Raw genomic sequence first — 23,469 nt, 5'->3', positions numbered from 1 at the left:
TGATGAGTCTTAAGCATTTTATATCATTGTTTCTGATATAACATATAACTGATATGTTTCGGTTTGTCCTGTTTAATAACAAAATGTTCCTGAATGCCTAGTTTCTTGTTTTCTCACTGAAATGTTGATTTCTGTCCAAGAGACTGAGTGTGTGTGTGTTCTGAACCCTGCTGAGGACCATCTGACACACACACACATACACTCTTTGATGTGTCTGCAGATGGAGATGCTGTTTCCATGACGACCAAATGAGGAAAATGATGATTAATTTAGAGACATTTTTATCCTCCATCTGTTTCTTCTTCTCTTTGTGTCTCAGACTGAAACACCCTCGTCTCTCTGACCTGATCAGCTCTTGAATCTGATTGATAACTGACTGAGTGACCAGCTTGATTGTACAGCAAGCTGATTGGTTACCTGTCGGTTTTTACCTGATGAACCTGAAGAAACAAAGTATTTCCAGCCAAACCTGAAGTCCCTTTAGTGTTTGAAGCAGAGGGACACTGACCAAGCTTCAGTATTTGACGACTTGGGAGTGAGAATGGGTCGGTCTGCATGTTCCATCTGACCTCTGCAGCTCTTCAACCTACCCGAGTTCTCCCACACTTCTCCGCTCCTCAACCACCTGCACCGGCTACCGGCGGCTGCTCCAATCCGTTTCTAGACACTGGTACTTGCCTACCGTGCTGCGAATAGCTCAGGCCCATCCTTTATCCAGGACCTGGTCTAAACAAACACCCCAGCCCGTCCACAACGCTCTGCTGCTGCCAGTCGGCTTGCTACTCCCTCACTGCGAGGGGGGCCCAGTTACCGCTCAACAAAATCACAACTATTTGCTGTCCTGGCTCCACAATGGTGGAATGAGCTCCCCATCAACATCAGGACAGCAGAAACACATATTCCTTCGCAGACTGAAAACCCACCTGTTCAGACTGAAAACTCACCTGTTCAGACTGAAAACCCACCTGTTCAGACTGAAAACTCACCTGTTCAGACTGAAAACCCACCTGTTCAGACTGAAAACCCACCTGTTCAGACTGAAAACTCACCTGTTCAGACTGCACCTTGGCCCATAAAAAAATCCCATTGTTTCTAAATGTAGCACCTGAAGCAGTTCAGCATATTTGACGATGCTGATGCACGATTCTTGCAGTTTTTATCCAGATGGTTGAAATGCACTTATTGTCAGTCGCTTTGGATAAAAGCGTCAGCTAAATAAATGTCATGTAATCATCATCATCATTAGCCTGACTGAGGCTTTCTTTAAAACGAACCAAACCTTTGACCACAGAGATGTCTGATCAGAAATCAGTTTTGTTTCTATAAGTGTTAAAGAAGATATCGTCCTGCTGATAGAAGTTCAGATCAGAAAACTGACGTGAAAATTACAAACAACATGTTTTGTTGTTTTATTAGTTTAACTTCTTCATCACATCATCAACACCTGGAGACCAGGTGAGCACATCATCTGATCCAGGACCAGATCCACATTGATCTTCCTAAATCTGAACCACAGTCTAGCCACACCTGCAGATTCACCTGTGGTTGTCACCATGACAACAGCAGCTGACCTAAGACCAGCTGAACTGATGATGGAGGATCTGCACAGTGTCTCTCACCTGTAGGCCATGCTCTTGTGATGTCACCTGGTCCAAGGTTGAGGTAGTCGTTGGTCGAGTCATATTCACGATGTCATCTTTTTGTTGTTTTCTTTACATCAAGGTGTCACTTCTTTCACTCAAAGATCATAATCATCATCTAGTGACTGACTGGAAAGACAGCTGGCAGGAGGAAATAGACCCCATTTGGATCAACATGGACTGGTAATCTATGGTGGCAGCAGCCTAGTATTTTAGGCTGCACCATTTCAGATCAGAATCAGAAATACTTTATTGATCCCTGAAGGGAAACTCTTTTGTTACAGCAGCTCACTGTCACGTCAGTGCGCACAGGGATAGAAGTTCTAAGCCATCAGAATATAATACACTGTAATACTTGTAGCTTTAAAGCTAGTAAGAAAAAGGGCATACCCTGAGAGTCAGAGGGAGCAATGGTTGCAGCTGACTCAGGCAGGACCCCCATCTAACGTTGAAGAGGGATTGACATTGAGCAGGGAGAGCACTTCAGTGGAAGCCACAGTATCAAAGGTAGAGGAAAGACAACTGCAGAAATGCCCTTGGGCGGCAGTGGCAGAGCTGGTCGTCCACCAATCGGATGGTCGGCGGTTCGATCCCGGCTTCCCCCAGCCCACATGTCGAAGTGCCGGCAGGGTCCACAATTTCACCTATAGTATTTACTTTGGCAATAGAGGTTGTTATTGGGACATCTAAGTGGGTCGAAGGTGGAGAGAAGCTTCAGTGAGGGCAGCACTTTTCACAGATAAGGACATACATGACAACCATCACTAACATAGCACCAGGTACCAAAAGGCTGCTGGAGAAGTTGAACACTAACTTAAAGTGGGCCATGATGAAGGTTAAACAAAACATATAGAAACACACACACACACACACACAAACATGTTTGTTCTACTATCCCCGTGGGGACATCTCATTGACATAATGCTTTCCCTAGCCCCTTTCCCCTAACCCTAACCTAATTGTAACCTGAACCCTAAAACCAAGTCTTAACCCTTAAAAAGCAGTCTCTACCTGTGGGGACCTCAAGTCTCCATGGGTTAGTGTGCATTCAGGTTAAAGTCCCCACTTGGCTGATTTTTGGCATTACATCAGATAAGATGAACGAGAGAGAGGAGGGAGGGAGGGAGGAGGAACAGCAGGAACGGAGAGACCAGGGAGGGGAGGGAGGGAGGAGGAACAGGAGGGACGGAGAGACCAGGGAGGAGGGAGGAGGAGAAGAGCAGGAACGGAGAGACCAGGGGGAGGAGGAGGAAGGGAAAAGCAGGAACGGAGAGACCAGGGAGGGGAGGGAGGGAGGAGGAAGAGCAGGAACGGAGAGACCAGGGAGGGGAGGGAGGGAGGAGGAAGAGCAGGGACGGAGAGACCAGGGAGGGGAGGGAGGGAGGAGGAAGAGCAGGAACGGAGAGACCAGGGAGGGGAGGGAGGGAGGAGGAAGAGCAGGAACGGAGAGACCAGGGAGAAGAACAGAGAGAAAGATACACAGCACATTAATAAATAGCCAGAGAGATAACGAGATAAATAGAGATTTAACCAGCAGGAGGTGAATGTGTTTGACACAGAAATGGAGTCTGAGGACAATATGCTCAACGTTTTTCTGCTGCTGCTGATCGGATCACTCTTCACTGTGGTGAATTTATAATGTTTCTATTTATATTCTACTGTGTTCTATTATATTCTAATCGCACTTCACTGTGGAAAATTTATAATGTTTCTATTTATATTCTAATCGCACTTCACTGTGGTAAATTTAAAATGTTTCTATTTATATTCTAATCGCACTTCACTGTGGTAAATATATAATGTTTCTATTTATATTCTACTGTGTTCTATTATATTCTAATCACACTTCACTGTGGTAACAACACTACACCCTGTTTCTATTGTTTTCTACTGTATTTTAGTCACAGGCTGTGTAAAAACTCGTTCATTGATGCTCCTGTTTATCATATTTAATTTGACAGAAAATGTTTGTGAGAAAAACTTCTGATCAGATTCATTGATATTTGAACATCAGGGACCAAAATTGAATCTTAAACGAAAATAATTTAATCTCAGAATAATTAATTTGATGAAAATATGATTTTTGTGCTGATGTTTGAACAGTTTGTTCGAAGTGATTTTATATGTTGTTTATTTGACTTTCGATTAATTGATTGATTAATGAAATCAATCAGCAGATAAAAACTGTGGTGTCTTGCTCAGTGGTACAGAGGGGATCGAACCTGTAACATTACAGACTGGAATAGACTGTAATAGACCGGTAGATTAAATACTAACATCAAGGTTTTCTAATTGGATTTAATGTTTGATAAGATTTCTGTCATCAGATGCCATCAAATGTATTACAGCAGATTAGGATCAATAACAGAGAGGGTTAGAAACATATCGACTGCACAGTTACACACAACTACAGCAGTACTGCTACTGCTACTATGACTAATAATAATAATACAAATAATAATAGTACAAGATAATAATGATAGAAATAGTGAAAGAAGTGTGAAGTACATTTTTCTGACATTGTCTCACTAAATGTCCATAAACTCAGATATTTCATTAACTCCATTTTCTCTGTTTGTCTGAGCATCTGAAACTGATTCTGACATTTGTACTTGATGAGGTTTTAAACATCAGGGCTCAGATTTATCCTCCTGTATGTACCTTATGCTGTTTAATTAGTCTCAAAACCCGCGCACATAAAAACCAGGTGTGTGCACGTAATATGAGCACACAGAACAGTATCTGCAAGCACGGGGCTGTGACGAGCGCTTGATTGACCCTCCCTACCATAGACTTAACCCTAACCCTGGCCGTCGCCATCTTGGCAGTGCGTCACTCGGCCCAACTCAGGATAACCAAAAATGGGCAAAGAGGCGGAGCGTGGGTGGAGCTAAGGTGCCTGGTCGCTTAAATACACCCACCTAGCTCAAAGTTACCAAGCTAGCTAAGGCTAAGAAGCTAGGCTATATGCTACTCTGCGTTGCTAAAACCCTGTGGTATGCGGTTGGCAGTCTACGGTTGGTGCCCAGTCGTCATCCCAGTTTACTATCGTAGAAAAGGTTTCAGTCGTAGTCATCTGGACACTGTTTTCAGAATCAAGACGTTTGGCTCCCATCCGGAAGTCCGGATGGGAGCCAAACGCCTTGATTCTGGAAAACAGTGTCCAGATGACTACGACTGAAACCTTTTCTACGATAGAACACTCCTGGACGAATGAGGGACTACACCGTCTTATCCCAGTTTACTCTTGAGGTAAGTTAACCTAAAACTATCCAAAAAAACTTGAAATATTTATTTATCTGTTATTGAGATTATGCTACACAAGATTTAAAATTATGGTAATTTGCAACACTTGATTTTGTTGAGACTTGTAGAAATTTGACCAGTGATAGCGTGGATTAGCATAATGTTTACTTAATACATGTCTAACGAAGAATATATTGTAATTTCGTTAACTTTACATTTTTCATTATCTGAAGCATTTATTACACTAATTTATTTTCCTCCCATAATCACAGTGTGGATCATTGGTGAGAGCTGCAGAGACCTTGGGAAGAGACCTCAGCATGCTGGACGTCCGTGTCTGTTGATTTGGCTGGGGTGGACTGCAGTGGAAAGGCCTTCTTTACCGAGTGCCTGCAAGGAAGAGCAGCACGGGATGTCGTTGTAACTTTCCTCAAGCATCTGTCATGACCTGACAAAAACGGAAAAAGACACAAAATGCCAATAAATAGTTAATTATTGTAGTAAAGAAAAAACCCTACCCCTAACTGTGGTTAGTCAGTGAAATCAGTAGTGTTCATGTGGATGTGTGTGGACAGTGTAGGATGAGGTGTTGTGGAGTAAAAGTAGAACAAAATGTTAAGCAAAGCAATAGGGTGCAGGCGCTGACAGGGAAGAGAGCGAGCCACGCTGGAAGCTAGGACTTCTATATCCTGTAGAGCACTGCGCCCAGGAGCTCCAGATCTGGTTGGATACTGCAATCAGCTCTCTGGTACCTCAAAAGACAACATGGGTAGACACAGTTACTGACAAAGCACACACAAGTAGACTAAGCAGGGGGCCGTTACACGTTCTAATACTACTAATCTAACCTTACCTAACGCAGGAAGCTCGCCCTACAGCCCAGCTCCCTGTCTTCACCGCCGGCAGCCCTAACCGTCATGCGAACAGCACCCCCAACGAGTGCTCTGCTAGGCTTGGCTGTCCACACCAAACGCAGTTCCTCAGAACAGCATAATCACCTCAGCTCTCTCCCTTCCAACATTTTGAAGCCGTCCCTCCAGTTCTCATCAGGCACAGGTGTAGCCACTTATTCTAATCAGTGTCCACAGCAGCTCTCCTCCCTGACCACAGTTACAGTACCTAGTCAAGTCTAGTATTAACATTACGTTAATGTTACATTGACCATATGGTAAGTTTAACGTTAACATTACATGACGTTAGCTAACTAACGAGGTGGACCTTTATTTTCCAACCTCACACAGACGCCATTTATTCAAAAGTATTGTTATCCTTCTCCATTACGTTTTGACTTTGGTGCATGCCGGTTTAGTAACTGTGGCTAACATATGCTCCCATTAAGTTAGCATTGTTAGCACAGCTTTAGCAATTACCTATAGAGACCATGTTTTTTGTATTTCTGCTGCCAAATCTGTATTTAAAGGGAAAACCGACAAGACTCATCTACAACTGCAGGATCTGTGCGCGGCCATGACCGGATGTAATCATAGAAATTTAAGCTACTCTGTGTTACATAAGCCCTGCCCTCAGGAAGGAGTTAGCTAGTTATTAGCTAGTTATTAGCTAGTTTCACCTGAAAATGACCTAATTGTTTCCATGATGGCCCAGTAATCAGTAATCAGGCCTATTGTTTTCTGGCTGCACCTCCCTCATCACTGTTAAGTACCTGATGAGTGATGAGGTAGGTGCAATTTCTAGTTCCCGTCTCATTTTTTCACAATTGAGAATGACTCCCGGATGGGAGCCGAAACGTCTTGATTCTGAAAACAGTGTCCAGATGACTACGACTGAAACCTTTTCTACAAGAAAAGTTTGATAAAAATTATTCTTAAAAATGATGGAGACAAAAATCTTCATTATGGCCGATCTAAAATAAAGGAACTAATATGTTTGAAATAATGTTTTTATTTAATTTTACTGAGTTATGATTCTGAATAATGAGCAGACAGACTGAATAATAAAGAATGAGAGCAGTGTTTGTATTTTAACACATATTTAACACATTTTTTGATTTTCACACGTCTTTAACACATTTGGTCATTTTAACACATTTTTAACACGTTTGGTTACTTTATCCATCATCCAGACTTCATCCATCCATCCATCCTCCTCCTGCTCAGCTCCTACTTTAGGATCCTCAGTGTCCACATGCCTGATATGTCTGTGCTAAATAAAGACAGAACACCAAGATCTGTCCTTGAGTAATTTTATTCATTTGCAAATGGATACAAAGATCAAGGTCTCCACAAACAAGAGCCAAAAAACTGCTCTCTGTGTCCAGTCTTTATACACAAGAGTGAGTATGTCAAGGAGGGGCTAATACACCACTGCCACAAATAGACAGCAAGTTCGACACCAGAATCCGCATCTGCATCGCCATAACCGCAGGTTTTCTGTTTTCTGGGAAAACAGAGGCAGGGTGCTAAAGGAACTCAATCAGACGCAGCATCTTCCACTATCTGTTACCTTTTGACATTTAGCAACAGGGTGCAAAGCATGGTCAAGCAGTTTAAAATACATGTTTCCATCACAATATATAGTATAATCCCTCAATTGTCTTGTGAGTCAATTCACAACATTTTTTCCGGTTTATGTCACATAAAGCATGATGGGAACAGCAGTTCTCCAATAAAAAAATACGTAAAAGGTGTGACAAAATCCACAACAGCAAAGTTTTGTTTGCTCTACACTAAAATACATTTTCTAACAGAATAAGTTTCATCAGCATGGTTCTTATATCTCTGAACACTATAGATTCCTTGAGTATGACATGGAATTTGATGACATTTCTGAGTATCCTAACTCCTTAAATACATATATATCACATGCAGAGCTCTGACATGTCTGACTCTGACATTATGTTATAATAATAATAATAATAATAATAATATAATCAGTATACAGTGGTGTGAAAAAGTGTTTGCCCCCTTCCTGATTTCTTTTTTTTTTTTGCATGTTTGTCACACTTAAATGTTAGTCAAAGATAACGCAAGTAAACACAAAATGCATTTTTTAAATGAAGGTTGTTATTGTTAAGGGAAAACAAAATCCAAACCCATATGGCCCTGTGTGGCCCCTCACACCCAGGCCTGATTACTGCCACACCTGTTTTCAATCAGAAATCACGGATCAGTTTGTTGAGTCTGTTAGTGTCCGCTACCCTCAGCCTGCTGCCCCAGCATGCAACAGCATACAGGATAGCACTGGCCACCACAGACTCATAAAACATCTTCAGCATTGTCCGGCAGATGTTGAAGGACCTCAGCCTCCTCAGAAAATAGCGGCGGCCTGGCCCTTCCTGTAAAGAGCTTGAGTGTTCTTAGCCCAGTCCAGTTTATTGTCCATGTGTACTCCCAGGTACTTGTAATCCTCTACAATGTCCACACTGACCCCCTGGATGGAAACCGGGTCACTGTTGCCTTGGCCCTTCGTAGATCCACAACCAGCTCCTTAGACTTTGTCGCATTGAGCTGCAGATGGTTCTGCTCACACCATGAGACAAAATTCCCCACCACAGCCCTGTACTCAGTCTCATCACCACCGCTGATACATCCCACCACAGCAGAGTCATCAGAAAACTTCTGAAGGTGGCAGGACTCTGTGGTAGCTGAAGTCCATGGTGTAGATGGTGAAGAGCAAGGGAGAAAGGACAGTCCCCTGAGGGGCCCCAGTGTTGCTGACCATGCTGTCCGACACACAGTGCTGCAGGCGCACGTGCTGTGGTCTGCCAGTCAGGTAGTCCACAATCCAGGACACGAGGGGGGCATCCACCTGCATCGCTGCCAGCTTCTCACCCAGCAGGGCAGGCCGGATGGTGTTGAAAGCACTGGAGAAGTCAAAAAACATGATCCTCACTGTGCTTGCCGGCTTGTCCAGGTGGGTGTGGATGCGGTTCAGCAGGAAGATGATGGCATTCTCAACTCCCAGCCGGGGCTGGTAGGCGAACTGAAGGGGGTCTGGGAGGAGTCTGACCATGGGCCGCAGCTGTTCCAGCACCAGTCTCTCCAGGGTCTTCATTATGTGGGAGGTCAGTGCCACCGGTCTGTAGTCCTTGGAGCCACTGGGATGCGGCATCTTCGGCACAGAAACGAGGCAAGATGTCTTCCACAGAACAGGGACCCTTTGAAGACTCAGGCTCAGGTTGAAAACATGTTGAAGGACTCCACATAGCTGGGGGGGGCACAGGCTTTTAGCACCCCGGGGCTAACTCCATCGGGGCCTGCAACCTTGTTTGAATTCAGGATGTCCTTGATGTCCTTTGTTACCCACAGTTTGTTATTTGGATAACAATGGACCATCTTAGTTGGCACATTACAGTCCACACAGAAGTTAATGTAGCCAGTGATGCACTCAGTGAGCCCATCAATGTCCTCTCCATGCGGCTCACAGAGTACATCCCAGTTTGTCACCTCAAAACATTCCTGCAGTGTCTCATAGGCCTCCTCTGACCATCTCCTCATTGTCCTTGTCAGGCAGGCAGGCTGCCTTTTAACCAGAGGCACGTAGCAGGGTTTGAGGTAAACCAGGTTGTGGTCTGACCTACCCAGGGAGGGGAGGGGGGAAGAGCTGTATGTGTCCTTAACGTTAGTATACAGCAGGTCCAGTGTCCTCTCCTCTCTAGTAGGACAACTCTCACATACTGGGTGAAATTAGTCAGTGTTGTTGAAACACTGACATGGTTGAAGTCACCCGATATAAATATGAGTGCACTCGGGTGTTGAGTCTGGAGTTGTGCTATGGCGGTGTGAATGGCGTTGCATGTTAACCAGAACAGCAAGCCCGCCGCCTTTCTGCTTTCCGCTCCCGGTGTGATCCCTGTCGGCCCGAACAGTCTGAAAGCTGTCAATGGAAACATTATGATCCGGGATGTCCTGGTGTAGCCATGTCTCTGAGAAGCACATCAAACTACACTCACGGAACTCCGTCTGACTCCGGGCTAACACCGTTAGCTCGTCCATTTTATTCGCCAGCGATCTCATGTTCCCCATGATGAGAGAAGGCAGACATGGCTTAAATCTCTTGTTCTTAAGTCTCTTTTGTCTGCAACCCTCTTTCTTCCCTCACTGCTTTGTTCCACCTCTGCATCCTCGGTGTGTCCTCCTCCAGAGTGGGGACATCGCTTGTCCAGGGTGCCATGCCGCTCGGCTTCAGTGCGATCAGCTGTTTGGCCGCATTGTTTACACCAGGGAACAGCTGATCGCACTGAAGCCGAGCGGCATGGCACCCTGGATCTGCAGCGGTGCCCTGACCGGGTAACAGGAGAAGAAGTACCATGGCGAAAAAAAGTACTAAAACACTTTCTACTCTCATTTTCGTAAAGAGCGTAGTTTAAATTATACTTACACACAAGTTAATCAAGTTTGGAAGAAAAAGGAAAGCTAAAAGTTGGAAAAAGTAAGACGACGAGACGGAGCTACGGCAACAGGCAGGATGCAGGCTGGCGCATGCGTACTTTGGGGCTGTTTGGCACACTTTGGGGCTGTTTTGCTGCTTCAGGACCTGGAAGACTTGCTGTGATAAATGGAACCATGAATTCTGCTGTCTACCAAAAACTCCTGAAGGAGAACGTCCGGCCATCTGTTTGTGACCTCAAGCTGAAGTGAAGTTGGGTTCTGCAGCAGGACAATTATCCAAAACACACCAGCAAGTCTACCTCTGAATGGCTGAAGAAGAACAAATTGAAGACTTTGGAGTGGCCTAGTCAAAGTCCTGACCTGAATCCTATTGAGATGCTGTGGCATGACCTTAAAAAGGCAGTTCATGCTCGAAAACCCTCCAGTGTGGCTGAATTACAACAATTCTGCAAAGATGAGTGGACCAAAATTCCTCCACAGCGCTGTAAAAGACTCATTGCAAGTTATCACAAATGCTCGATTGCAGTTGTTGCTGCTAAGGGTGGCCCAACCAGTTATTAGGTTTAGGGGGCAATCACTTTTTCCACACAGGGCCATGTAGGTTTGGATTTTGTTTTCCCTTAATAATAACAGCCTTCATTTAAAAACTGCATTTTGTGTTTACTTGTGTTATCTTTGACTATTATTTTAATTTGTTTGATGATCTGAAACATTTAAGTGTGACAAACATACAAAAAAATAAGAAATCAGGAAGGGGGCAAACACTTTTTCACACCACTGTAAATACATCAGTGTGTGATACTGAGTTCAGTCTGCAGAGGACAGCAAACACAGGACAAAACTATTTCCTGTTGATTTTAATTATTTAAAAGATTTCTGCAGGAGAATATTAACATGGGTCTGTTTGCCCCTGAGCAGGACTGGCAGGTTTGAAGGTTGAAGAGAGACAGAAGTAGAGGGACTTCCCTCTACTGCGCTCTCTCTTTGACTACTGCTGTCTCTTGATTGAAATTGATCATTTTAAACACACCTTTGCACTGCAGTAATTACGGTCATCAACAACACTTCGTACTTCCGTTGTTGTCCTCTGATTTCCTGTCTGACAGGTGGGCCCTTCTGTCCCTGAGGAGGGCTGGCAGGTGTACAGTTCAGCTCAGGACTCTGAAGGTCGATGTGTTTGTACGGTGGTTGCGCCTCAGCAGACGGTCTGCTCCAGAGACGCCCGAACCAAACAGCTCAGACAACTTCTGGAGAAGGTATGAAATACTACTTCCGATTATTATACTACTGTAATAATACTACTGATGGTGCTGCTGAAAATAATACTGATGAAAAATAATGCTTATAATAATAACAATAATATTACTACTCCTGATACCTCTGATTCTGGTAATACCAGATAACCTGACAGTGATGTTTTAAAAAAAAGGTATATTGTGTATTATGGTGGTAGTAGTAGCAGTGGCAGTATTGTAGTATTATGTGATAAATGTTGTGATACTGTCATGTTGTCCAGGTGCAGAATAACTGTACTAACTGTACCACTGATTCTGGTATTATCAGCTAACCTATCAATGATATTTATTATAATATAGTAGTAGAGTGGTAGTAGTAGCAGTAGCAGTAATATATACATATTATGTGTTGTGTGTTTGTGTCGTCCAGGTTCAAAATATGAGTCAGTCCATTGAGGTTCTGGACCAGCGGACTCAGAGAGATCTGCAGTTTGTAGAGAAAATGGAAGTTCAGCTGAAGGGTCTGGAAAACAAATTCAAACAAGTGGAAGACGGACACGAGACCAACATCGCCAGACAGTATAAGGTCCCTCCCAAATCATGACATCATGCCTTAAACTACCAATCAACAACTCAGCAAAGCTCTTTTACGCTTCAAGTCTATTTTCTTTTGTTTTATGCATGTAGCTAAAATTATTGTTTGTTGGGATCTGAGTGCTGCTGACCCACACTCAATACTGTACCTGAACGCATCCTGTGTAGACACAGACGGAGGACTGAAGCTGCTGCTCTCCTAACGTGCTGCTAATGCTAACCCTCCCCTGTAGAAGGTTCAGTAATCCTCGTAATTTACAGCTGACATCTGACAAAACTGACCTGAGCACTGTGTAACAATAATTACATATATTATTAAGTTAATTATCCAAATATTAGTCATTAATCTATGAAATGTAAACAATAAAACATTTAGAATAAACAAACATCTGAAGCTCAGACCACCATGTGAAGGTGGACTGTTGAGACAGTCTGGAAATGTCTAGATGGTTATTGATCTTTGCTGTCTGTCTGTCAGTCCATTAAAGCAAAGATGGAGGAATTACGTCCTCTGATCCCAGTCCTGGAGACATACAAGGCAGATGCTCTGCTGGTCCGACAGTTTAAGGAGGAGGCAGCAAATGTAACAGAGCTGCTGGGATCACTGCAGGAACAACTGGGAGGTCTAGATTACCAGGAGCTCCACAGCCGAGTTATGAGCCTGGAAGACCGGTTGAGGGCCTGCATGCAGAGGCTGGGTGAGTAAACAATAGACAAATAAACAAACAAACTGAAAAATAAATAAAGACGCAAATGAACAACAGTAAACACACAAACAAAGAAATATACAAACAGACAAATAACAAACTAACAAACACACACAGCCTGGGCGACCGGCTGAGGGCCTGCATGCAGAGGTGGGTGACTTAATAACAGTGGAATAAACAAACAAACACAGAGAAATAAACAAACTAATAAACAAACACACAGGCAGAAGCCTGCAGGGGGCCAGTGAGTAAACACACAAACGAACAAACAAAGACACAAACAGAAAAATGAACAAAATGAACCACTGAGTCTGTACTTGGGGGGAAAACCTGAGTGGTACTGGGCAAGCGTAGACGCTAAACACAAAACAGACAAACACACAAAAAGGTCTCATTGAAAAAAAAGTTTCACTTTCAACAGTGTTCATATAAACTATTTCTTCAGTAGACAACAGTCCCTCAGAAAACTATTTCTATGGATTATCTGTTCCTGAAAGATGGTAAATGGACTGTACTTGTATAGTGCCTTTCTAGTCTTCCAACCACTCAAAGTACTTCACACTACATATCACATTGCTCATCAGTCCAAAAAAACTAATCTTTCACACTCACATACCGAGGGCACAGCCCTCAGGAGCAAGGACACTTCGACATGTGGGTGGGGGAAGCTGTTGTTTTTTAATGTCATCTTTTAAAGTTGTGAACAACACAAACTAAACTCCATTCCCCTCAAGAAATCTCGGCTGCAGTTTGTGCAGGTGTTCCAGTAATTTTGTCCCCCCCTGTACCTTCAATTGTTTGTGTTATTTTGTCCACCCTGTACCTTTGTATGTTACTGTTTGTGTTTCAGCTTGTGGTAAGCTGACAGGAATCTCTGAGCCAATCACCATCAAGACATCTGGATCAAGGTTTGGATCGTGGATGACCGACCCAATCGCTCCGGCTGGAGACAACAGAGTGAGTCGCAGCAACAAAATAAAACACAATAACAGCAAGAATACAACATCAGTTTTATTTCAGCTTGGAGATGAGTCAAGTCAAGTCATTTTTATTTATAAAACCCAATTTCACAAATCACAAATTTGCCTCAAGGGGCTTTACAATCTGTACAGCACATGACACCCTCTGTCCTTAGACCCTTGATTCGGATGAGGAAAAACTTTCCCAAAAAAAACTTTTTACTGGGAAAAAATGGAAGAAACCTCAGGATGAGCAACAGAAGACGGATCCCTCTCCCAGGACGGACAGACAGGAAATAGATTTTGTGTTCAGAATAGACCAACATAGTAAAATTACAGTATGGACAATCAGGATGACAAAATTATAAATAGATTGTAAACATATATGAAGAATGGATCCAGGAGGATGTTGAGCAACGTCAGGTGTCGCCAAACAGACCTGAGCCACATGACCTCCTCTCCACCATGGAGACCATGGAGCCTGTACTACGAAGCAAGTTCAACATACCCCAGATATCTTTCGGTTATCTGGCTTCACTAACCCTAACAAACACGATTAGGCTAAGCAGTGTTGGAATTTACAATGGTTAAAGGGGCAGTTTTAAGTGCCCAGTTAAAAGAGAGTTAGTTAGCATGCAAAGACTCAAAGCTACCCAGTGACCTAACAAATGAAAACACACATCACAAAAATAAAACTTAATGCTCCAAATCAATACATATACATTCACAAAAGTAACACAGTCCTGTGCTTAGTAAAGTACACTGTTAAGCTATGTGAAGCTATGTAGTGCTAGTTACGTTACCAGTCCATGGAGGGAAAGAAGGTTGCTTTGAAGTAGGCCTACTTCTTGTTAGCTGGCGGTCTCTCTCTTGAGGATGGGCCAAGCTGGAAAGAATTGTGGTTCCGGTAAAGGTCCTTGCTGTACAGTATTCTGACTGTGTTTAGTAGACATTCACGCTAACTAACCTTGTTGCAGGGATCTCAGTCAGGTTTTCGCAGCGTTGCTTTTGATCAGAACGAGAATTCAGTTCTGCTGTGTGTCTGCTGAGCTATCAGGCCACAGTGAAAGGGAGACAGCAGCAGCTGTCTGCTGCTTTAGAAGAATACCTGGTGTTTATGGAACACAGTCATGTATCACATTGACACCAAAAACAACAAAAATCATTACATATTTTAAGATCTTTTATACATTATTTTTGGTTTCTTCCCTTACAGGTGTGGTACATGGATGGTTACCATAACAACCGCTTTGTAAGGGAGTATCAGACGATGTATGACTTCATGATGACAGATAACTTCACCTCTCACCGCCTGCCTCACCCCTGGTCCGGTACTGGTCAGGTGGTTTATAACGGATCCATTTACTTCAACAAGTTTCAGAGTCACACCATCATCAAGTTTGACTTCAGCACCTCGCTCATCAGCCGCTCTCGGCAGCTTGACTTCGCCGGCTACAACAACATGTACCATTATTCTTGGGGGGGGCATTCAGACATCGACCTCATGGTGGATGAGGGGGGGCTCTGGGCTGTCTATGCCACTAATCAGAACGCTGGAAACATCGTTCTCAGCCAGTTAAACCCAAACACTCTGCAGATCATCCGCAGCTGGAACACCAACCACCCTAAACGCAGCGCCGGCGAGGCCTTCATGATCTGTGGAACACTGTATGTTACTAATGGATACTCTGGAGGAACCAAAGTGTACTACGCCTACTCCACCAACTCCTCCACCTACGAGTATATTGACATTCCTCTGACCAATAAATACAGCCACCTCTCCATGCTTGACTACAACCCCCGTGACAGAGCGCTGTACGCTTGGAACAACGGCCACCAAGTCCTTTATAATGTTACACTCTACCACATCATACAGTAAGATTAAAGGTACAAGTCTTTCAAAATGTTACACTCTACCACATCATACAATAACACTGAAGAATAAATACAGTAAGATTAAAGAATATCCTTTAGATAAATTCTCATGCTCTCTGACTTGTACAGAGTCAGAGGAGCAGATGGTTCATCTCTGTTCCTTCAGGATAGAGAGAAGTATCTTAGCCTAGCTTAGCACAAAGACTTGAAGCAGGGGGAAACTGCTAGCTTTACTCCATCAAAAGAAAATCCACCTTCCAAAAACTCCAAGTCTGACTGATTTGACATGTTGTATATTGTCAGCTAACCAATCAGCAGCCCATCCTGTAGGCAGCTGGTTCATTTAACAGTAGAGTTAGAACACAGTTCAAACCAACAACCCCACTATGAGTTCAGGACTTTAGAGATAGTGCATTCAGTTACTGCACCCAGCGGTTGTTGGTCAACAAATAGCTCTAACACTAACTGCTGTGAAAACCACAATGTCTCCTTTTTACATTTGCATTTGTACACCTGTTCACTAAACAACATACAACATGTAACAACATGGAAATCAGCCAGACTCAGAGTTGTTGGAAAGTGGATTGTTTTCTCTTCTGATGGAGCTAGGCTAGCAGTTTTTCTTAGATCTTTGAGCTCTTTCATTAAATTAATAAAAAGTGACATTTTGACCACCTGTTGTTTCAACCCGTTCTCATTCCCAGGTCGTCAAATACCGACATTTTGTCATGCCCCTTGGCCCCTTATTGTCTGTATGAGACGCACTGAGCTTTCAATTAACTCCAATGTCAGCGGCAATATTAGACGCTCAGAGGAACTGCTGTGGCCGTCCATTCACTCCAATATTAACCTGACTCCGGCGCTATAAGACGCTGTGAGCATCAATGCTATTGGAGAACTGAGGACCCGCCGCCTGGAAGTATTTTCCTCTCTGTTAATTCCCAAGGTTTTCTTTCAATGATATCCTCAACATTTCTCAAAACTAAAACACAAAAGTGTCCTTGATAATTCCACAGTTCGATAGGACAATGTTATGGCCATCAGTTTGAATGATTTCTCCTTCAGTTCTGAAAAATAAAGTTTTGGCGCATTTGACTCCTGTTTTGGGCTGTCTGCCATCAGTGGGCTTAATTCCAATTCAAATTGCTGCCAGTCGGCCGTAACCTGAATACAAGCGCCACTATCTCTGTTGAGAAAAGGTGTTTTAGAGCCTGTGATTGTAAAATGTGAAGTTGCTCAATTAATTTTATATTTCCAAGAATATGTGGCTGAGGATATTTAATTATGAAATCACCTTTCTTAATAAGGGGTTATCAAACTGGACTTTACCTTTCACATCCCTCATTTAATCCCTGCACTTGTCATGTTCATATATGTATAATCTAAATAGGACTTTATATTGTGCATTGCATTCAACCTCCACTGTTACTTAATTTAATTATTTATGCACATATCACATTTAATTCACATTTAATTTTTGCTCCTGTCACCTTCATATATTTCATACACTATATTTAATTGTCCATAGCACAGTCCATATTTCCTTTGTACAGTCAATATTTAATTTCAAGTTTTATATCCCAGTTCAAAACTATTACTGTTACATTCTGTAAATAGATTTTAAAATGTCTATTTAATTTTAATATTACTTTGTTTATTTATTTAATTATTATTATAACCTTACTTTTGTCTATTATTATTATTATTATTATTATTGTTGTTCTGTGTTGGGTTTTTTTGGGAGCAAATGCCAAGACACATTTTTTGTATGCTTGCATAGGCTAATAAAACAGATTCTGATTGAATGGGCTATGGGATGCTGACATAAAATCCCAAAACCAAGAATCATAAAGATTAACCCAAGCATTTCAGGCCTTCCTCCAAGCCTGTAGTAATGCCCTAAATTGTCAACAGTATTGTACAATAATCTCTGAAAGTGACTTATTTTGGTCACAAGTTCCACTAAAAAAGAAAAAACAAACAAACAAAAAGCTTCATTATACATATTGGAGCTAAACCAGATACATTGTTGGAAAGGTCGCGACCTGGAGAGTAAGATATTTTAGCCAAAACAGGAGTCGAACACCTCGTGGTTTATAGCTTCCACATGACATCACCAACTGACAACGAAAACAGCCAATGGGAAGAGAAAAAAAGTTTTTCCCTGGATCAGGGAGCATTTCATGTAAAACCCTACGTGGCACACTATGTCTGGCTGATTATGACTGTTAATTCATTGTACAATAAGTACTTTGTTAAATAATTAAAATTGTTTCCACCAGATTTCAGGTTTAGTGGTGAGCTAATTCCTCTTCCAGCGGTGGCTAAGGATCATGGGTAATGTAGCCTAGCCTTCCGCTATCCAAAACTGACAACAAAAAACTTTATTTCTCAGAATCGAAGGAGAGATAATCTAAACTGATGGCCATAACATGGACCTATCGTATTGTTGAATTATCAAGGACACTTTTGTGTTTTTTGTGTTGAGAAATGTTGAGGATATCACTGAAAGAAAACCTTAACATGAGAATCAACAGTGAGGAAAATACTTCCAGGCAGCTTGGTTCTCCAATGGGACTGATGCTTACAGCGTCGGAGTCAGATTAATATTGGAGTGAATGGACGGCCACAGCAGTTCCTCTGAGTGTCTAATATTGCTGCAGATGGTTTTACATTGGAGTTAATTGAAAGCTCGGTGTGTCTGTATGAGATGCTAAGAGGCGTGACAAAACGTTGGTATTTACGACCTGGGAATGAGAACGGGTTGGTTGTTTTTAGGGTACTGACCAAAGTATTCCACACAAATGCACTTGTAAATGTAAATGAAAAGTAAACAACACACTGATACAATCACAAAGAAATGAAATTTCACAATAAGAGACACTGAAATGTTATAATTATTTGACGGTGGACACTGAAGAATTTTTATGAAGAGATTTTTTTTCTGTGGGTGATATTTTCTGACTATGAAATCTGATGTACTGTTCTTACTCTGAAGTAATAATAATAATAATAATAATAATGTCTTTTCTTACTTTCATGTGTTATACAGCGATACAAAACATTTACTACAGTCTCTCTTTTCTAGTAATTTCCTCAGTTTTTAAATCAGTTGTCGTAGGTTTAGCAGGGCTACCCCGACATCTTTCTCTCCATCTTTCATGAGAAAACCCCACACTCTTAGCATTCTGGGAGATGTAGTCCCTCAGCAGCCTGTCAGGGTGAAAGTAAAAGTTTCTGAATACTGAAGTCCTGTCAGATTACTGAGCTGAAGCCACAACATAAACACTTAGACACTATAGACTTTGCTGTGTATGTTTGTGTGTTTGATGACGATTTTGTTTGGAGTCCTGATAGTTAATCAGCAACTACATGTGAAACTTTTCATGGCTTTACCAAACTCTCAACTCTTCTGGTCTGCTGGTATGTTCATGCTGACGTAGGAGTCCTTAATGACAAGCAGCCTCTGAAACCCTCCATCTTAAGCTCAGGAGCCTCCATCACCACCAGTGTCTACCAGCAGGTCGGTGTCTGTCCACCAGCAGGTCATGATTTTCTGGTCCTTCTTTTGTTTTGTTTTTTTACAAATTTTTGTAAACACACACTTTACTTGTCTGTATAAATTTAATCTGTTTGAGTGCTGGAGTAAGTGAAGACAGGAAACACTATTAAAGAGTATTGTAGTTCATTCTCATAGTTAATTGAAATTTTCTATTGTTATTTCTTTGTGTTTTGTATTTCAACAGATCCGTACTCTATTTGATGTTGTTGTTTTTTCTGAACTTGCAGAGTTTGGCCTCTAGTTTTACAGTGGAGTAATTAAGTGTTATGAACTGATGGAATCAGCATGGGATGGTACAAAACCAAAAGAAAGAAAACAGCATTATTCAACAGACTGCATGTAAAATGTTAAAGAATTACTCAGTTTTGGTAACCACTAGCCTTAACAGCTGAGGTGTTTTAGATTGCATCACCCAACCATGATGTTGAAGGTTTTTTTGTTTGTTTGTTTTTCATAAAAGTAAAATAAAGAGGCTTTACTTGATAAATAAACTTTACAGCCTGCTGGTTCTGTTTGTGTTGGAGTTAAGATGTTGGTGTGAAATAATGTTAACAAATAATGAATCAATATTAAAATTTAGAAGAATGCAGATCTCTGCCAGTCCTGGTATTACCAAATGGCATATGAATAACACACCAATGTCTTAAGTCATTTTTGCAAGTTATCACAATGCCTTTTTTGCTTTTTGCGTGTCATTTCACGGCATTTAGTCTCTACAGACTTATATTGTGCAGAGATCGCGTGTCATTTTACCTGCAAATGTCAGAGAAAAAATGTAAGGTGACATAGTATAAAGAGCAGTCCACATAGGAAAGAGGTTGGGGTGGATGGATGGGTCAAACAAACATAGGACTTTCACCAAGGAGACTGCTGTTTGCATCTGTTTGCATCCTGTGTGAAACCAAAAGTCAACACTGACTTATTTTAAATTACGTACTTTATAGTCCATCACTGCTCCACACTATGATGCCCCTATCTCTCATTAAGGCTCCCAGGATGCATGGTATCTCATTTTGATATCCAAATTCTGTCAGGTCTCTTTCTTTGAGCCATATTCCGTCTGGGATTACGCTGTATTACTGCGGTTTGAACAAAGTTCCCTCCATGTTCCACAAAATGCTATACTAGTGGAGTGTGTGTATTTTTCTTTTCAAAACATTATGTCTGTGTTGAGTGAATTTTAGTAGAGTTGTATTGCCGGTTTCACCCACATAAATAGATACAATTTTTAGAGCTGGAGCTCACATAATGTTGTGTCTTGAAAACAGTGCTGTTCTACTGATTGCGCAACCAGGTTTGGGACTGAAAAAATTCCCCACGAGCTTTAGGTTTTGGGTTTGATATGGGTTTGACCTTAGCTTTGGGTTGCATACTTTCCCCCCTGACCAGCACAAACCATTTCTTACGGGGGGGTTAGGGTCAGGGGTAACTCCCATCAGGAAGTTGTAATGCACTGGCACAATTTTATCTTTGTATTGTAAAGTTCCTAAATTAAACAGGTTCTAAAAAGATCTAAAAACCAGAAAAGAAAAGAAATGGGGGAAACAACAAAATAGTTAAGGACTAAAATAACCAAGGAATAGATCAACTGACAACATAGTCTAACAGGCAAGGGGGCTCAGAGTTAATTCTCCTGTACCTGGGAGATTTGAGATACCACCATTAATTCATAGAAATATATAGATGGGTGTGGTCATGTAGGTTTGATGTAGAAAATGTTGAAATTGTGTACTCAGGTATGGTTCAGGAGAGCAACAAGGCCAGAATAAACCCCATAATATCCCTTTTTACCATAACATGTAAATAAATGTTAAAGGTGCTATATGAAGGTACTATTTAAAAGGGCATTGGGGAAATCTGAAAAACTGAATAAAAATACACAGACAACAAAAGATCAGATGAACTAAACCACTAATTATTGTCAAACAAGATAGCCCTGTTGCAACAATGCCTGCTGAAGGTCCTGACCAATACTCAATTTCAAAGCTTAAAATTACAAGACAATCTCATGTTGAAAATATATGTTTTTAATTGATTATTTACATGTCTTACAGGTAATTAAGATCTTGCTGGAACCTGACAAGGAAGAAGAAAAAAAAGTCAAAAAGGGGAGAAAAAGAAGAAATTAAAGATGAGGACCAAATGCCACCAAGGTAGGTAAATATGGGAATGTAAGTAGGTAAGGAAAAACTGGTGAATAAAAAATGAACAAAAAAATAATGAAATTAGGGTTAGGGAAAAGGAAAAGGGCTAAAATGAGGGTTAGGGGTTAGGGTAGGGTTAGGGTTAGGGTAGGGGAACTGAACCTGACCCCCAGCAAAGTGTGAGACAGGACGTGCACGGTCCTTCCCCCGGTAGTCCCTACCCCCACCCCCTCTATCAAAGGCGGATTGGTGGTAATATCCACCCTGAAATGTTCTTTGTCGATCCCGTTCAGGGGATCGACGACGTCTTTTGCCGTGGCGCACCACGGTCCATCCATCATCATGAACAAAACTCATGATGAAGGAGTTGTTGTTTTTAAATCCCAATAAAATAAATGAAATTATCTAAAACAAAAGTCAAATATTAACTCAAATTTTAAATTGTGAACTTAAAATATATTTATTTTTTATAATTTTTTATACATATTTTTAACAAACTAAATAATATATATTTTTAATAAAGTGTGCCTACACGTGACGTTTCGACCTCTTTGGGTCTTCTTCAGGCAAAGGCACAACTCAAAAGAAAACTGAAAAGGCTTGCAGATCGGCAGAGATGTTGGCTGTTCGATGGTCAGAGCAAGAATGAAAGAAAAAGCCACTGCGCTCTATTTATACCCTCCCTTGTAACTTGTTTTAACTTTGGTTTGTGTTCTTAACTTGTATCTGTGTTTTACAATTTGTATTTTGTCCACTTGTTTTTTAACCCCTCGTATGTCGCTAAATATAAGTTTTTAATCAGAATTAAACCGATTTTAATATTGTATATGTAGTAGGTTGGAAAAGGCTCCATCTAAAGTTTTATGGATAAACAGACACCCCCATTATTTTTTTGTATTTTCTACTGTGTGTTTTATTGTGGGTACATCCGCACCACTAGAGGGCGCTCTAAGCGCTACTGTGGGGACCAGCGGGACGAAGCACAGGTGCCGCTTCAGAAGTAAACGAGCTGTGGCGACACTGACACGTCTCCTCCTCAGGTATGACTAAAAGTTATTTTATTAACTCAAACTTGGTCCAAACACACTTCAAATTGCTGTGTAAAGGTTTTGTACAAACTGTAAATGTGTCAGAGTTTAGTTTAAAGTAAAATGTATTTGTTTTTGTTACTGTTTCATGTCGTCTTGTTTTCACCACAAGTCCGCCATGTTCAGTGTAGCTATAATGTGTTTAAAGCCTTATTTAAGCGATCCAATTCGCTCAAGTGCTTAGTAGTGCAAATTTAGAGAGTTTTAGTTGTAAATGTTACGAAATTTCAAGTTTAAGGCAGCCGCCATGCCGACTGTTCAGACTGTAGGGAGGCAGTTTTGGCGCCATTCGGAGGCGCTTTGTCTTTTATGTTGCCGACCTTCGTGTGTGTGTATGTGGTAAAGATGTGAAAGAGACATGTTAAAGTATTTTTATTTGCACTTTATGGTTTATTTTGTGGTCTATTATTGTTTTTAGCCAATTTAGATATTATTTTAGTGTTTATTACCAAATCTGTGTTAATTTATTTACTGTCCTTTATCTATGTATTAGAATTTTATTGAATATCTTTAGGGAACAATTTTAGGAATAGGGAGGGGTTAGGGGTTAGGGTTTAGGGTTAGGGGTTAGGGTTAGGGGTTAGGGTTCAGGGGTTAGGGTAGGGAATATATTTTTTTAACAAACTAAATAATATTTGTATTTTTAATAATAAAGTGTGCCTACTGCGACGACGTTTCGACCACTGTGGGTCTTCTTCAGGCAAAGGCACAACTTAAAAGAAAACTGAAAAGGCTTGCAGATTGGCAGAGATGTTGACTGTTCGATGGTCAGAGCAAGAATGAAAGAAAAAGCCACTGCACTCTATTTATACCCTCCTTGTAACTTGTTTTAACTTTGGTTTGTGTTCTTAACTTGTATCTGTGTTTTACAATTTGTATTTTGTCCACTTGTTTTTAACCCTCGTATGTCGATAAATATAAGTTTTTAATCAGAATTAAACCGATTTTAATATTGTATATCCCAAAACATGAATTATTAATAGTTTTTATTGAAATATATTTATGGGTTTTAAGTCTATGTATAAACATTTTTTAATATCTTTAGGGATCAATTTTAGGAATAGGGTG

General features: G+C 41.4%; 1 protein-coding gene across 1 annotated transcript; it reads left to right on the top strand.

Moving 5' to 3' along the window:
* The first annotated feature begins 3,060 nt into the window (after nucleotides 1-3,060).
* LOC122876388 (noelin-like) lies at nucleotides 3,061-19,660 on the top strand. The gene is made up of 6 exons (XM_044196669.1): nucleotides 3,061-3,267; nucleotides 11,344-11,493; nucleotides 11,903-12,058; nucleotides 12,545-12,764; nucleotides 13,624-13,730; nucleotides 14,949-19,660. Exons 1-6 carry the CDS (start codon nucleotides 3,202-3,204, stop codon nucleotides 15,609-15,611), a joined length of 1,362 nt encoding a protein of 453 aa, XP_044052604.1. The 5' UTR covers nucleotides 3,061-3,201; the 3' UTR covers nucleotides 15,612-19,660.
* The last annotated feature ends 3,809 nt before the right edge of the window (nucleotides 19,661-23,469 follow it).

This window comes from Siniperca chuatsi, linkage group LG5 (genome assembly GCF_020085105.1).
Source record: "Siniperca chuatsi isolate FFG_IHB_CAS linkage group LG5, ASM2008510v1, whole genome shotgun sequence".
Taxonomy (NCBI): Eukaryota; Metazoa; Chordata; class Actinopteri; order Centrarchiformes; family Sinipercidae; genus Siniperca; species Siniperca chuatsi.
The sequence above is the reverse complement of the archived record's forward strand: the minus strand, read 5'-3'. Positions and strand labels throughout refer to the sequence as shown.

Bases quoted from the DNA above. Each gene is read 5' to 3' on its own strand.
- LOC122876388 (XM_044196669.1), top strand. From the start codon at position 3,202: ATGGAGTCTGAGGACAATATGCTCAACGTTTTTCTGCTGCTGCTGATC. The intron at 3,268-11,343 runs GTGAATTTATAA...CCTGTCTGACAG, and splicing joins TCGGATCACTCTTCACTGTG to GTGGGCCCTTCTGTCCCTGA. The intron at 11,494-11,902 runs GTATGAAATACT...TGTGTCGTCCAG, and splicing joins TCAGACAACTTCTGGAGAAG to GTTCAAAATATGAGTCAGTC.